The sequence below is a fragment of the Strongylocentrotus purpuratus genome, unplaced genomic scaffold, assembly GCF_000002235.5.
Source record: "Strongylocentrotus purpuratus isolate Spur 01 unplaced genomic scaffold, Spur_5.0 spur5_scaffold_19, whole genome shotgun sequence".
NCBI lineage: Eukaryota > Metazoa > Echinodermata > Echinoidea > Camarodonta > Strongylocentrotidae > Strongylocentrotus > Strongylocentrotus purpuratus.
In genome coordinates this window covers 23,170,943-23,187,797 of record NW_022145604.1, presented here as the reverse complement: position 1 = coordinate 23,187,797, position 16,855 = coordinate 23,170,943, and the positions used below count along the sequence as shown (strand labels likewise).

The window sequence follows — 16,855 nt, the reverse complement described above, 5'->3', positions numbered from 1 at the left end:
TTGCATCCAGACAGAATCTTTCAAAATGTTATCGCATGACCAGTACTCGACTATATCTTCTAAACAGAACTCGTATGTACAGTGAAACCTGCCTTAGTGACCACCAGTATAGAAAGACCACCTGCCTACAATTGCTTGTCTCCCTTGAGTGGTCTTTGTATACAGGTTTCACTGTATATACTACACTGTCGCTCACAAAGGTGGAATATTTTTGTTTTATCCCAATTTATGGAATTATTTTAAAAATTATTTAAAAATAATAGATCTAGATAATAGTATACATTCTCAAATTTTATTGAATAATAATTTGCCAATGTGTGTTTTGCGTGACTGCTAGAGCATGTGTATGCTATTATGCTTATCAACTAGGGGACCTATGCCATTAAGTCATAAATGACAGTAATGAGGATTAATGCCCCACAAAAGGGCACTTATATAGCACATCGACACGGTTTTGATCCTGGGGCCTCACAGTAACGAGGCCATTGCTTTGTCACTGAACCATGACTGTACGCAGCGGGGGCTAGGGTAGGGGGCAGTTTCCATAAATAAAAAAAAACACAGAAAATGCAATAAATTTTCAATAATTTATTGCATTTTACCCCGGTTCCCAACATAAACAAATCTTTTGTGTGCCCATGCCTTGAGCCATAATGCATGGCCGTCCAGAGAATTTGTTTATGTTGGGGACCGGGGTAAAATGCAATAAATTATTGAAAATTTATTGCATTTTCTGTTTTTTATTTTATTTATGGAAACTGCCCCCTACCCTAGCCCCCGCTGCGTACAATCATGGTTCAGTGACAAAACAATGGCCTCGTAACTGTGAGGCCCCAGGATCAAAACCGTGTCGATGTGCTATATAAGTGCCCTTTTGTGGGGCATTAATCCCCATTACTGTCATTTATGACTTGAGGGCGTAGGTCCTCTAGTTAATAAGCATAGTAGCATACACATGCCTTAGCAGTCCCGCAAAACACACATTGACAAATTATTATTCAATATCATCTGAGAATGTATACTAATATCTAGATCTATTATTTTTAAATAATTTTTAAAATAATTCCATGAATTGGGATAAAATTAAAATATTCCACCTTTATGAGCGACAGTGTATAAAGTCCAATGAAAAGTCAAGTACATGTATAAAATGGTAAAATGTTTCAACAATGTTTTATTGACGAATTATGAAAATTGCACAAAAAGAAGGTTTATAGTCCAAAACACATGATCCCACTCTTGATATATTCCATATAAACATCCACTTCGTGTAAGACATGAAAGGTTTATTCACAAACAGCTGCATTGACTATATAGTTATTTATATGTGTGCTTTATATTGTTATCATTATACAAGAAATACTGCAATCTCGTTTTATATATGTATAGAAATGCGTGAAAATAAATATTTTAAACAACCCTTTGCAAATATATGCTAGTCCGCTTACGTATAAAATAATAAACGGAGGCTTAGGAAAAAGAACCAACTGCCACATACCAAAATGTTGTAATGGTACAAACATTTGTGAATGTTTTGATTGGCTATTCTTTAATAGAGTATAATATTTCAGTCTTGATAGTATTGCTAGAATTTTGATTTTAAACAATATATAAAGAAAGAAAGAAAGGGAAAACTCCGCCAAATCTAAAAATACAAAATAACTCCAGCAGCATAAATTGGCACCGATTTATTTTTTGGCAAACGTTTCCAACGTGGTACACCCGGATACTGATAAGGGGAATTTCCAAGATGTGATGTGCACGTTTTGAATCCCAGATAAAGGACTTTATGTTGAGAGTTGAATTCGAAGTATGCGTGAATTATGGACGTTCCTAAAAGTTCCTATTTACGTAAATTTGGGTTCTGGTAATTGTAGTACAAGGGATAATATCAGGTAAATGATATGCTTCGTAATTTTGAATACATTTACGTGATGAACGACTTCGCATAATTCGTCACGTTATCAAGAAAATAGCGATGTCCATGTCGTGCTGAGAAACTGTACATTATTCTTGCTCTATGCCTCTCTAAATATACCCTTTGGTGGGAATCTTGTAGATTAATGGGCAAGAGTACAATAAACCTCTCAGAATAACTAGAGTTATTTCTTTGGGTGAGGTGTCCTTTAACGTTTACAGTTCACCGAGTTGCCTACCATTCGTGATGTGACTTTATGATGCTTCTTCCTTCGCAGCCTTGTTATGGTATTTGAGGAACGTTTGAACTCCACGGCGGCCTTGCTGTTTGCGTGAATAGAAGAGACGGATAGGTATAAAAAGACATACATACAGACAGACAGAAAAAAGAGAGAGAGAGACAAAGAGACAGAGAGATAGAAAGAGAATGAATTCAACATGTTGTCAATGGAGCGGTAACGACTAAAGAGAGAAAACTGCAAAACAACTTTAGGGTGTTCCCTTCAATGCTTTCTTTACGACATAAGACTTTTATCCAGTTATGGTCTATAGTTGTACATTCAATTTGCAATGAACCCCAACCCCACCCACACCCGGAAAAAGATGGATAATTATGAGATCAAGAGTAGAATTAGAAGGATGGAATGAGGACTAGAAAAGTTATGAGGCAGACCGAAAATTGGTGTATTTCAAATGGTTACCAGTAAATTCACAATGAGATTTTCTTTTAAGTTTTCAAAATTGTATGAAAGGACAGTTCAGATATGTACCATCTTTATTTCGTTCAGTATTCATAAGATTTTTGAGTAAAAGAAGAGTAAGTACCTCTACTAAGAAATCCAGGTCCTCTGTCTCTGGGCTGAAGTCCAAGGATTTCACATAGACAGTGTTGATGAGTACCGTACGCTCAATGTCCTGGCCCTGTAGTCCCAAGGTTCAATAAGTGGAAGAAAAGTGCAGGAATAAGATCGCATAGACAATTAACTGCAGATCGACTGATTCTTGTCCATTTGGGGGTAATGTAATATTTTGCTTGGTCTGTGGTAGGTCTGGTGGCGACCTCGTCGATGTGACTTGAGCATCAAACACAATGGCCCGAATTCACAAAGCAAGGTTTGAGCTCAGACCAAGGTTTGAGCTCAAACCTCCTTTTGTTCCGCCAAACCTCCTTTTGTTATTTACAAAATAACAAAAGGAGGTTTGGCGGAACAAAAGGAGGTTTGAGCTCAAACCTTGGTCTGAGCTCAAACCTTGCTTTGTGAATTCGGGCCCGTAAGACGTGTAGTTATACCTCAGTTATATCGCAAGACCGACTCAATACTGACCTATTCTTGGCCGTTTAAGGTAATGATATGTTCCTTAAGTCGGTCATGTTGGTGGGACTGAGGTCTTGTTCACACTGTCAAAGCGACTCTACACCCTTGGCCACTCGAGCTGGGCAATGTTATTTCTTTTTGTTCGGTCTGAAATCAGCGTGACCTCTGTCTCATTGTGTGACCAAGGTATTTCATCTCAGTCCCACCACCACCAATCCGACACAAGATGAACACCAATCCGAACAATGTTGGTCATTGCAGGTAATGTAATTGTCCGTTTGGTTTGAATTCGGTCAAGCCAGATTCGGTTTTGTTGGTGTGACTCCGGGTAACATAGAGAAAGATTTGTTTGTCACAAAACAACTTACCTCTAGGAAAGCTCTTTTGACGTTCAGTAGCAGCATGCTGAAGATTCCAGTGAGATAATCTGTTAAGTTCTTGATATCAAGCCGCCCCGTTCCAATATGATGGGTCTGGATTCCTACTCCCTCCACCTCCGCTAAGGACATCAGCTCATTGAAGTCAATCTACATGTCAAACAAAATGAGATTAATCAGTAATAATTTTTCTCTTTTGCATTATATATAGTTATGTAGGTAATATTTTGTTTTCTTGGTAATTTGAGTAATGTTAATTCCATAAGTAATATCGATTTTGTTTGAAGTAATTTTGATTTGTGTACATGTACAGCGCTTTGAAACTTTTGTCACAAGCGCTATATAAATTTGTCATATTATTATTTTTATTATATACCTCAGTTAAGCAGCGATAAACAAAGGCGTTTTTTAATGATGTAAATTGCAATATGCTTTATGTTTCCTAGCTTTAAGTGAATACGTAAAGTATCTACTTGCTATTTATTTGCACATTAAAAAACAATAATAAGCAGCAGCCCTATTTTGTGTGGCGTTTTACTGTGTCATATCTATTTTAAAAGCCATTACACCGCCAAACCAACTCCATACCGACCAACCTTTAGCCATAAGGGCGAATGTAAATGATTGTTCGATCTTGTAGGTGTTTAGTCCGGCCATCACGAGCTGCCCTATTTTTGATTTCATTTAACAGATAATATCTTTCACCTTCTAAGGAGAGACGTTCCTGGTAACTATCCAGTAAGATTTCAAATCTTTTAGATTTGACAATTTAATTTTGAGTAAATTTTGCATTATTGCAGGAAGCTCCTGGAAAACTACAAATCTACGGATGCGTTTGTTCTGCATAGCAATTGAAAGAAATTTGAGAGTAGGTTTAGAATGAAACGCAGTGCAATTAGGAAAAAGTAAAGAGAGTGGGACTCTGGTATAATTACACTGGTATACAATTTGATGTTAAAGAGAGTATCAGTTACAATTTATTCTAAGTAAACCCATGTGTTACGAAACCCGAGTGGTCACGGTATTCAGGTAATGTGAATGAGATAATTCTGAATTCAAAGGGGTTAAAAAAAGGATGTACCTCTCCATCGGAGTTAGCATCAAGGCTGTCAAATATTTCGTCGACAGTCATATCTTCTCCGAACAGAAGGTGAGCATGGTCAGATGTAAACTCCTCATTCTATTATGAGAAGAAAAGAGAAGTAAAGATCAAAAATCGAAACTAAACGGAAACAGAAATACACGCGGCTTAAAACAAGGGACTGAGAAACTTGAAGTAGAAATTAGCGAATAAAAAGGGTTAGCTGCCAGAAAGATGATAATTCTCATTAATTGTAAACAAATTGATTTGGGTAAAATGACACTAAAAGGTGGCCTATCAAGTAAAGGCAATAGAAGAGAAAAATGTGGTTACGTCAGTAGATTTTCCTACATCATAGAGGTATATCATTCCAATGTCAGACTTCATATATAAGGAGGCGTGTGTATCTTTGTAAAAATATAAGTGGTTTAAGGATAAAAACGTGGTTTATTTGAATACTTTCTAATTTAGTCTTACTTTACTTTTACCAAACTTGATGATTAGATATTTTTGAGTGAAAGACGGATACGTACATTGTTGAAGATTGATGAAAAAACTGCGTAATTTTTGGATGAAATGTTACTTTTTATATTATAATATTTCTTCTACTATAAACCTCAAACATGCAAACAAAAATTCTGGAAAAAATCTCAAACCACAAAGATATTTATGATGCTCTTTCAATTCTCCCAACCAGTTTTTGAAAATTTCCCAACCGATTTCCATGAAAATAACAGGTTTTTCAAGTCACTACCTTAGCACCATTTTTTCTCATCTGAACAATGTAACCAAGTCCTTTTAAAGTAAAAGACGATACGTACATTGTTGAATACTTGCTTGAACGCCTTGATATTAATCGTAGTACCTCCGATACTATTTTGATCCAGAACCTTCAGAAACCGGGTCATGGCGTCTGTCACCAGGCGATGCTGTTTACAGTTCAATTCTCGCTTCTCTTTTATTTTTTCGTGAGCTCTAAATGAGGCCAAAGTCGGTAAGAATAGTTAGATACATAAAGAAAAATAAACATACAGGAAACAAAAAGTCAGACTCGTTTGAAATGCGCTGGATAGAAGAAATCCATAATGATAATATGTTGCATTTATATAGCTCTTAATACAGCGGTGAAGTCTCTTAGCGCTTTACAGATATATCCTTAGGTCTCTGTAATAAGAAAAAAAGACCTGATATCTGTTACCTAGCCTGCCGAGAGTAATTTAAAATGTCTCAATACGCTCCCATTATGGTATAAGTCATGTAGGCATGCTAAACACAAGGAGCGACAGATATCGTATATGAACAAAGAAATGTCATCCCATCTTGTTATCTATTCTACAAGATTTTAGACATATCGAGTACTTTAACAACAACAACAATAATATTACTATAATAGTAATAATGATAACAACATTTATATAGCACTTAATATTAGAGTAACTATTATTACCCCGGCATTAGCCGATCTACCAAGATAAGGCGCTCTAGCTTTGGAAATTTGTCCATATCGGGTACTCAATTACATCACCAGGGTAAAAGGGTGGTAAATGTAGATCATGTTTTGCTAAAGGATATTGGTGCCGCGGCGGGTCTCGAACCTCGAACTATGTGAACCACAGTCCGATGAACATTCCCGGTGGACAAGAGAACATTCGACGTAGACTGTCCGTCAACTTACCTGGCAAGTTTTGTATCTGGTATAGGTGCAATGGGGGCTTCTAAATCTGGATTGGTAGCCAGTACATGGGAGTCGTAATCACTGTACTGTTGACAGAAGAGCAAAATACAATTTTTAATTTGAAACATTCGACAGTTTATTAGTTGGATCACAAGCTATGTCGGGACAACTTGCGAAGGCAACCTAAATGTAATTGAGAGGGCCTGACTCCAAAGATTAGAAACATTAAAAGTATTTGATCGCAAATATCCCCTATTTTAACAAACATCATCGCATCAATTTCGTTGTTTAAACTAAACTTCGCCTCAGTCATTATCAACACTGGTCTGCGGCCTCGGTGAAATATTACATAACTCGGGAAAGTGTGAATTTGGGGGTTCAAATAATTTGTTATATTGAATGCCGGAGCATTTAATGTTTTTCGACATGAACTTACGATAATCATGCCAAAGGTTTTGTCGTTGAACATTCCAAACCTCTCCTTCTTTGTGAGGAGTTTGGCTGCATCCTCCAAAGGTTGCATCTTCTTCAGGAGAGCATCTTCAGGTTTCATAGAAAGCCACCACCCTATCAACGAAGAAAAAGAAAGGTTCCTGTTTCGTGAAACTTGTTATCAAGAACAAGTTACAATACCTAAAGCAGGGCTCCCACTTAGCCGAGTTGAAGCCTCGAGTTGTGGCGAGCTGGCGCGATCTTATGGCAAGCAGTTTTATCATTAAAACATTTTTCTTGATATCAAGAATTCAATTCTTGATATCACGGAATCGAATTCCTGATATCACGAAATCGAATTCTTGATATCAAGAATTACCATTGCTTTACAACGTAAGATTATTTCTTGATATCAAGAATTAATTTCTTGGTATCAATTAATAATAAAACGGCTTGCCATAAGATCGCACCAGCTCGTCACAACTCGAGGTTCCAACTCGGCTAAGTGGGAGCCCTGCTTAATATAATCAAATGAAATGGGGTAATTTATATCTATGTACATGTCCTTTTGAGCATCTTGTGATTTCTGAAACGTTGTATCCATGATGTTGACGGTACGTATTCGAATCTCCCTATATTATCTCACATCCTTTTCCTTTTCCTTCGGTCTCTCCCTTCTCTCTCACCTCTTTTTTTTGGGGGGGGGGCATTCGATTTTGGGATCACATATGCCCCCGTGCTCCCACCCCGCCCCCATAGCTACGCCACTGTTCGTGGCTACTCTTCGATATTCGAAATTATCAAATGAGTATACTTACCATCGAAACAGTGAACTGGATAGTTGCACAAAATACCGCCGTCGATATAGAGATCGGTTCGACCCATGTATTGCCGCTTTACAGGAACGAAAACAACTGCGCAATAATAAGGTAAGAAACAACAACAACAAAACAATAGGGTAATACAAATGTATTCATCTACTTTCACCATGTTCATGAGATATAAGGCTCGTTTAGATATGACGCGTTGAAACATAAAATACGGAAATAAGAAGCGTTTTACCGTTACTTCATTATTTAAAAAAACAGTTAACTGCATCATTCATGAACGAGGCTTTAACAAACGGGGCTTCTATAGGTAAATTACTATATTATTATTACTACGTTGATACACTAGAGTATTACATATGATTATATTCCTCATACAGTAGACATGAAAACGTAGCATATAAGAGAGATTCGTGCTCGTAAATTAATGTGAAACATTAACACAGGGTATTTTGATAATAAGATTTACGGTAATATTCTCGGAGCACTATCGAAATTAAATGCACACACTAAAGTGTTCGGAGCCCCCCAAAAAACGATTGCAAAATTTCACTGTAGCATAATGTGAAAGAGATGTCATTTAAATCATATTTCTGCAATGATTTTCAAAACAAATTAATGTGTTTGAAGTCGCATAATGATGAGAGAACACAAAACTTAGGTTTTTTGGCGTACATGTTGATAATGGATTTCCTGGAAAATAAATCAGTGTATATATTCATTTCGCATGTTTACCATTTGAAGCTATTATCCAGGCGCGCCTCGGGGACATGGGAAGATGTAATGTTCCCTTTAGCCTTTAAAACAGCCAGGCCTCGCATAGCAGTCGACATATCTATACTATTCATTCAGGATGAGGGCCCTACATTGATATATGCTGGTTCTGCGTATTAGCGGTTTATCTGAAGTTGTCGTGCAAATAGAAAACTGTTTAGTTCTCACCTGGAGCAGACATAGACATCCTGACAGCTGTCCTCATTGGCATGTTGGGAGTGGTTTTGACGTGACAATATTCCTCCATCATCGTGGTTAGATTGGTAACCACCACGCATAGTTCTCTACCCGTCTTAACATAAAGGTCCTATTAAAGGAAGCAAGGGACGAAAGAGTTGTTCGCTGGTGTAGCCGAGAAATGATTATAACTATCATTATAGAGACCAGAGAATTTGTTTTTCTTTATCATGAAAACAAAGTCTTGAATTCGTATTCTACAAACAAATGGACCCACTGCTGGGGTTAAGAAATGGATAAACTAGCCTCCCATAGTATAAACATGAAAATACAAATCACTCATGTTTGCGAGTGGATTAGTGATTATACACTGCAATTAGGTTATGTCACAGTAAGATAATGAACAAGACTTGTCGAGCTCATTGTCCGTCTCGTTGTGACTTAACCAGTGCACTGCATAGTATTATCTGTTTTTGCCGACTTACCTTGAATGTGGCGTTTGGGTCTCCTAGCTTTTCAGCAATGTCCTCACCGATGGACTGATAGGCGGTCCTTCCAGGATGCCATCCCATGTACTTAAACAGGTTGGGCACCAGGCTGCACTTTCCACATGGTGCGTCTTCAATAAGAGAAACCATGTGAGGAGGAATAAATAATGAGTATATTGTGATTGTTCATTATGTCGTTGTTCCTTATTATGACGTGATGCGTTTAAATTATCTTGCGGATCACGCACATCGACCACTCATTAACCATAAATACATGCAGTACTGCACTTATACATACTTGGCTGGTTTATTCAATTGTTATCTTTTTCTTAAAAACTACTTTTGTCTCCACCTTTACGCACATTTTCACATTCTGGAATATGTATAAAACTCGTGCATTGGCCACACTACCCAATGCCTTTGTCACACCATCGAGACAGCCATCAAACTGCACAAGAAAGTCCATTATTTCTACTGTCTAAGTATCGGTCGATTTGGCGGTTTGACGAAGGTACTAGGACCGATCTGGACGACTCATGCAACCAGACTACACACTCATGATAACTTTCCCAGACGAATACCCCTCCCCCCGTTCAATTACCGCTTAAACACTCACCCGGACGACTACCGCCGGACAGGTACTGGTCAAGAAATCACACCCTTCAAAGAACTCTAACCGTAATTGTGGGGAATTCTCCGAGGGTTGTGTGCTACTGGGGCAATTTTCAAAGGGGTTACCCCACCTAAGTGAATGCAGCTGACACTCCTAGCCTCGAATGTATAGGGCATGTATAGGGCACACGCTTGATGGAGGGTACTTGTCTTCCTCGATTAATGATGATTGAAATGCAAATTGATACGGTTGTAGAAAAAGATCGTAGTGTCTTTTCGTCATGTTTCCCTTCCCGTTCCCCCGCTTTGAATTCTCTCTTTCCCTCTTTTCTCATGTGTCTTACTGTTTTTACTTCTAGATGGTGTGGGGGACATGACCCCAACTGCCCCGGTAGCTTTACCACTGCCTATTTTATCACTGATATATTTCCCGAGAATCGATTCGATTTCATTTCATATTTGTTCATCATGCACGACCGCAAATACTTTAGGATATTAACAGGGGGAGGGGGGCAATGTTAAAATGACGCAATACGTCACTATAATGTTCTCACATATCCACCGGATAATGCTGGGTAAGGCTATTGAAATTGCTTGAAGTTGATTTCTCGAAAGGCTTTGCAATCATACGTGTAGATACTATAATTTGTTTCTCACCTAAGAGGTCTTCGAATTGAGGTCCATCGTTAATAATGGAGAGAAATTTGCTAGACCCGTGGCCTACGGCGAGATAAGCAGCTGTCACCGAACCAATGCTGGAACCAGCGAAACGGCGAATCTTGCTCAAGAAGTTAAGTCGCTCCAACTCCTATTTGATACAAAGAGTTAAAGAGAGTGCTAGAGTTCTGATAAAATGAACGATAATTTGTGGGCAGTTATGTGTCATTTTAAAAGAATTTCAACACTTGTCCATGTATTTTCGTCAGATTTCGTTCGAATTCGTCTCACTCGGCGGTCAGCTGCAGAATGTAACATTCGAATTCGTCTTTGTGAAACCAATATCAAGAGAGTTTCATCGAAATCCACCGCATAGAAAAGACCTTAATATAAGCAACGAGTGACGAATTCGAATGACACTTTGACGATGTCGATTGCAAAATGACGCCATGTTACGTTGGCAGCCCAAAAAGACGAGATCGATTTGACTTTGACGAAATTGGATACGAATTTATTAAATAATGATTGGACAAAGTTAGCAAATGAATGACCAATGACGAAATTGACTATGAGACGTGCAAAATTAGGAAGTTTTGGGACGAAATAAAATGAAAAGAGTATGAAATTGATTGAAAAAGGTTTTTAAATGAATAGGAAAACCTATAGGAGTAGCAGTACTAGTATAAGTAGTAATAGAATTAGGAATACAATAAACACATCTTACCATTATGGCGCCAATATAAGCATTACCCTGGCTGCCACCGCCTTCCAAAACGAGGTTCTCATACGGGAAATCAACATCGTCAATGTCTTCAGCAATACTCGACAATGTATCTTCTTGTAATCCGTTCGCAGGTTTTCTTGGTTGATCGGTCGTAGTTGATGCGTCAATTTCGTCTTTTCCTTTTAGAAGACTGAGTCTCCTCTTGAATCTGGCATGTAACAGGTTGAGAACAAATGTTTGTCAAGCCCTAAAGAAGTTTAATCTGTCGTGGTCAGAACAAATAGTTAGCAGCAGCAGCAGCAACAACAACAACAACAACAGCATCAACAACAACATAACAGTAACAACTATTGATTGCATGATAGCTCAACAAATATATCGTTTTGTATTTGGAGATTAATATTAAAAAACCTTCGATTTTCGAGACATGTTTAGATTGCAATCGACATATTGTTAAACCATGGCTAGTAGAGTCGGGGTAGTTATGTCACCAGAAGTTGTGCTAGGGCATATGTCAAATTCATATAGCACCAACATTCCTATTAAGAATGGCGACCCTCTTCTCTTATAATGAATAGTAGAGACTCTCATTTCTTATTATGATTAGCGGTTCTTATGAGTAATTACCCTAAATGTAAATTATGATTAGCGCCCTTTCTTCATGTTTATGAATAACAACCCCGATATCGTATTATGAATAGCGGCCCTTACGAATAATGGTCCTTATGAATAGCAACCAGACTCCGTATCCTTTCCCTTTATAAAAATGCTAATCTACTCTCGTTTTGGGAGTCGTTTGTTTGTTTGCATGTGGAACCCAGGTGACTGGCTATCAGGCCTAAAATAAAAACTTGTTGTATTGCCCTTTTGGTGCTAAAACATGGGTCGGTCGATCGGAAAATTTTTTTTTTTTTCGTCGCCCTCTTTGGGCCGATATTTCTCAGTTTTTAATGCTTTAATACATGGGTTTCAACGTCATCATTCCATTGATATCTTTATCACCTCATAATTATCCATGATTTTCACGAGTGAGAATCTTGGAATAGTTTGATTTTATGCATTTATATCCCATTTAAACAAACAAAAAATACTTATTTTTTTATTCATTAATTTTAAAAAAATCTAAAAACGGTTAAAAAAAAAAAAATTAAATTAAATGCCGACCGTAGATTTTCTGATTTTTGGGTCGGTCGCAAAGGGCAATACAACAAGTTTTTATTTTAGGCCTCATCATTTGCCAGTTTGCCAGCATTCAATTGGTAACTTGGTTGAACATCACATTAAAGTCAGTGGCTACATTATATACATGATCTACAGGTTTTCCATTTATTGAAATATTTGAATCATTTTTAACATTCTTGCTAGGTAGAAAAGTTTCCTTTTTTCTCATATCAACACCATAATCAGTCAATTTCTTCTGATAATATGCTCGCTTTACACTCTTATTTAAGTTATTTGATCTATTTCTATGGTGTTTGAACGTTTCATGGTACATAATTTCTTTAGTTGTTATCAAACTTGTTCTTATTATAGTTACGCTCTCTAGCAATCATAATACATTCATCATTAATCCGTTGTGAACCATTTCGTTTGTCCGTGCTGTTAGGCCTGAAAAAAAAATGTTGTATTGCCCATTTTTTAAAGGTAAAGACCAGTATTGGAAGCGCCCCAATTTCAGAAAATGAAATGGAAGCTCTTATTACCAATCATGTGAAAGAATATGTTTTGAATATTACATGACGATAAAGATTTTGACGAGAAACCGCCTATTAATTGATATATTTGGTAAATTAGTATCTATTTACGGTTGAGAAATACAAATGCACGTGTCGCGCACGTGTGTGTAGTCCCATATACATATTTCTGTGTACAGTGCTTCTAACTTTATGAAGAATTGGCCAAATTTCTTATAATTTTGATGATTCCAGAACCTTGCAGTACATCTATGCTAGATGATCAACCTTTTCTGATCGATTTCACAACGTTTCTTTCACTATGCAATTGCATGACCATAACTGGTCTTTAGCTTTAACCGCTTTTTTAGAGAATATGTATTACATCATTCAAAACTGAGAAATATCAGCCCAAAGAGGGAGTTTTAAAAAAAAAGTAAGAAAACAAAAAAAAAGATTTCCGACCGACTGACCCATGTTTTGGCACCTAAAGGGCAATACAACATATTTTTGTTTAGGCCTTACATACAGCTCTGAAAATACGCTAAGACATTTGTCCGTTTGCATTTTCCAGTTGTGACCACATATTATCCCAGTCAATGGCTCCCAAAAGATTCGAAAGGAACGAAATTTCGAGATTTTGGGTGTAAACCTTTGAGCCTTTAGCTTGTGACTATACATCCGGGAACTCTACATACACCAGTGAGTGGTCGCTTAATCCCTTTGATTGTACCTCAGAATGAAGCTCTTCCATTGACTTTGACACAATGCGTACTACTAGTAGGCGTTACCCTTGTGGATTAAGTTGAACAAGTTGGGATAAGCCTATCAAATTACTTAATCCTATTAATTTTTTTTAATAGATTATTGTCCACGAACATCTCCTGAGAGAGCAATTATGTCTGAAATTGAATGTACACAAAAGGTCCTCTTCTAACAAATCAAAGTAGGATGAAAGACTCTTAGGTTGTCTACGTATATAGTAATACCTACAAAAAAGTCTGATTTGTAGGCTACAATTCAATCCGTATTAATTCAAGTTCATTTTTCTTTAAATCATACCTTCTTATAGATATGGAACATTTTCTCGAATATAACATTAAAGTCCACCACCGTATTTATCACGATCTTTTCTCTCCACATTATAACCGTTGACTAAAAACCATATTACAGGCAATGCTATCATCTAACCACGTTTCTGAAAACGAAATCATATCATAAAGGCACGATAACCAGAACAATTTAAAGTTCATTAATTTAATTCCTAAAGCAGGGTTCCCACTTGGGATATCAAGAAATAATTTTACGTTGTAAAGCAATGGTAATTCTTGATATCAAGAATTCGATTTCGTGATATCAAGAACTGAATTCTTGATATCAAGAAATATGTTTTAATGATAAAACTGCTTGCAATAAGATCGCGCCAGTTCGCCACAACTCGAGGCTCCAACTCGGCTAAGTGGGAGCCCTGCTTTAGACTTCTAGCATTTAAATGTGCTATTTTCATTCCCTTTTGTTTAGGATATTGATTGATAAAATCATTTAAAGTTTGCTTATTATGACCACAGTATTTTTTCGTGGTCTACTTTACACTTTACCAAAAGTATAACTACACTGTACATCATTAGAAATAATATTTTGTTTAAGTGTGTATAGCGCATATACATTATGCGTAATTGCATCTCTCTATGCGCTTTGCAGAACAGAAAATAGAATTAGTGGAAATAGTGCACCGGGGTAATAACTGTGAGATATTACAAAGTGGTAAATAGATATGTTTCATATTACTTCTGAACTTGTCATACGTTTCTAAATTTCTAAATACTGCTTTTCCTGTAGGCCCTGCAGTCGTCATTACCCCTATCATTGTCATTTACCTGGATCGAGTGGGACAATAAGGGCAAAACACCTTTGCTCAACAACTAGCGAATACATAAACTATTAATTCCCAAATTTAGATTCATTTTTGTTAACACTTTTTAATCACTGGACCCGACTTTACATAATCCTAACGCTGACCATAACCTAACATGCGATTGTACCCCAACCCTATCTCTTACATCTTTGTACAAATAAAGCCCGGTGCAATCGTTCACAGAGCAAAAGTTGAGCAACAAGAACAAACTTATCGTGGTCGACAATATAAATTTGTACCATATATTTTTCAATACAGGTACTAACATGACTGATAAATGCATTTATTTGATATTGTCGGCAATTAAGGATTCTGACTGGACCTCGAACGTGTCGATATATAAAAGTGCTTACCTTAAGTTATTTTTCTCGACAATAAGGCGATGTGAAGTCCTACGAGATAATTTTCTTTTGCCCAGATTCTTTGGAGGTTCTGCCTCTGTCGATACATCCGATCCCATTTTGGGGGAGATTAGGAGAACTTCTGACGCCTACTTTTGCTCTCCGAGATTGAAGTGATAGGATGTACGAGTAACGAGTCATTCATGTACACGTGAAACGTGGACATGTAAGGTAAATATTCTTAAAATATTACGACGCACTCTCCATCAGACGTGGGAGATAATTAACTGGGCATGGCTTATCCATGCCAAGGTAATCTTATAGATTCATAGAGGCAACAACTGCAAGGACCTGCGGGAAATCACAATAGAAGTGCTTACATCACTAAACAGAGACTCTGGGTACCTATTGTCACCGATCTTTGGTCCAGTGATCACAGGACACCGGGCAGTGCAGTGAAGCAAACGTGTGACTCAGACTGATCACTTAGTTTGAAAAAGTCCACATGAGTGGACAAAAGCTTGCATAACAAATTCAAGTTTGGTAGAAGCTAAAAACTACATGTTATGCTTACAATAATTGTTTGCCTAGAAAAATCAATACATGGGGATCGTTTCATGAAACCAACTCCATAACAGCCATATCCTTGTCTGCGACCTACGGAGATGTCAGGGTGCGGACATCCCGTTTCACAAAACAAAGATGAACGACAAATTCAAGATTTGTCGATGCTATCTACTACATATGTGTAATGTGCTATCTACTACATTATGTGTAATTCATTGGATATGTGTAATTCATTGTATATTGACCTTCTTCAAAATCAAATAGCCCGTCTGCAACGAGTTCAGAACGTGGCAGCTCGGCTCGTCACTCTCCGCAGTAGATCAGACAGTATTTCAAATATATTAAAATCTCTTCATTGGCTATCAGTCTCAAAAAGAATTATGTATAAGCTGTTACTCATTACTTACAAAACACTTCTTAATTCTTCACCCCATTACTTGTATCAGATTTTGAAACCGTACACCCCACAACGGAATTTACGTTCAGGTTCACAGCTCCAGTTATGTACTCCCAAAACCAATAACAAATTGGGGGACAGGGCTTTTGCTAACGTTGCACCCAAACTATGGAACACTTTACCATTAGAAATAAGACAATCATCATCAGTTGAAATATTTAAGAAGAAACTTAAGCACCATTTGTTTATGTCGTATTTTTAATATTGTAAAATTATGTCGTAGATTTTATAGTGTATCATATGATGTCGTAGTTTTAATATTGTATAATTATTTTGATGTTGTACAAGAGCGCCTTGAGCAGTCTTTTAGAATGGATATGTGCGCTTTATAAATTGACATTATTATTATTATTATTACATATATAGAGTGGTACAAAAGACAAGGGTAAAAAGTTATGAAACACGAGAAAATACAAATATACTTGACAGGATGGCCCATGAAAAGTCGAGGGCTTATTTACAACGATGTCCTATTTAGAGAATCAGTATTGAACATGTCGAATGTTTGTATTATCTAGAGAACTGATGTCGAACATTTAGAGCAATGTTTGATAACATGGAGAATATATCTTCCATTTTTTAAAGACATTCTCAAAAATATTCAAAATTAAACGAAAGCAAAAATATCAAATCTACACGGCGGAGAAAAAAAACTGATTTATATATGCAACCGAGATCATATCCTTGTTTATATCACACCCTTTGTTTCTGTTATCTAATTCACAAGTGACAGGTAATACTAATGTTCTCTTTTAAAGTATGCAACATTTTATATTGCTTTAACGTAATTAGGGAGGACATTCCAATATTTGATTCCAGTATAATTGAAACGATCTCCAATACTG

General features: G+C 37.0%; 1 protein-coding gene across 1 annotated transcript; it reads right to left on the bottom strand.

Moving 5' to 3' along the window:
• Positions 1-1,154: 1,154 nt before the first annotated feature.
• LOC115926125 lies at positions 1,155-15,310 on the bottom strand. Its single transcript, XM_030990638.1, has 13 exons — positions 14,999-15,310; positions 11,058-11,265; positions 10,334-10,484; positions 9,062-9,195; positions 8,568-8,706; positions 7,617-7,712; positions 6,803-6,933; positions 6,367-6,452; positions 5,513-5,666; positions 4,692-4,790; positions 3,602-3,760; positions 2,743-2,838; positions 1,155-2,241 (listed from the first exon to the last, which is right to left on the bottom strand). Exons 1-13 carry the CDS (start codon positions 15,103-15,105, stop codon positions 2,173-2,175), a joined length of 1,629 nt encoding a protein of 542 aa, XP_030846498.1. The 5' UTR covers positions 15,106-15,310; the 3' UTR covers positions 1,155-2,172.
• Between the last annotated feature and the right edge of the window lie 1,545 nt (positions 15,311-16,855).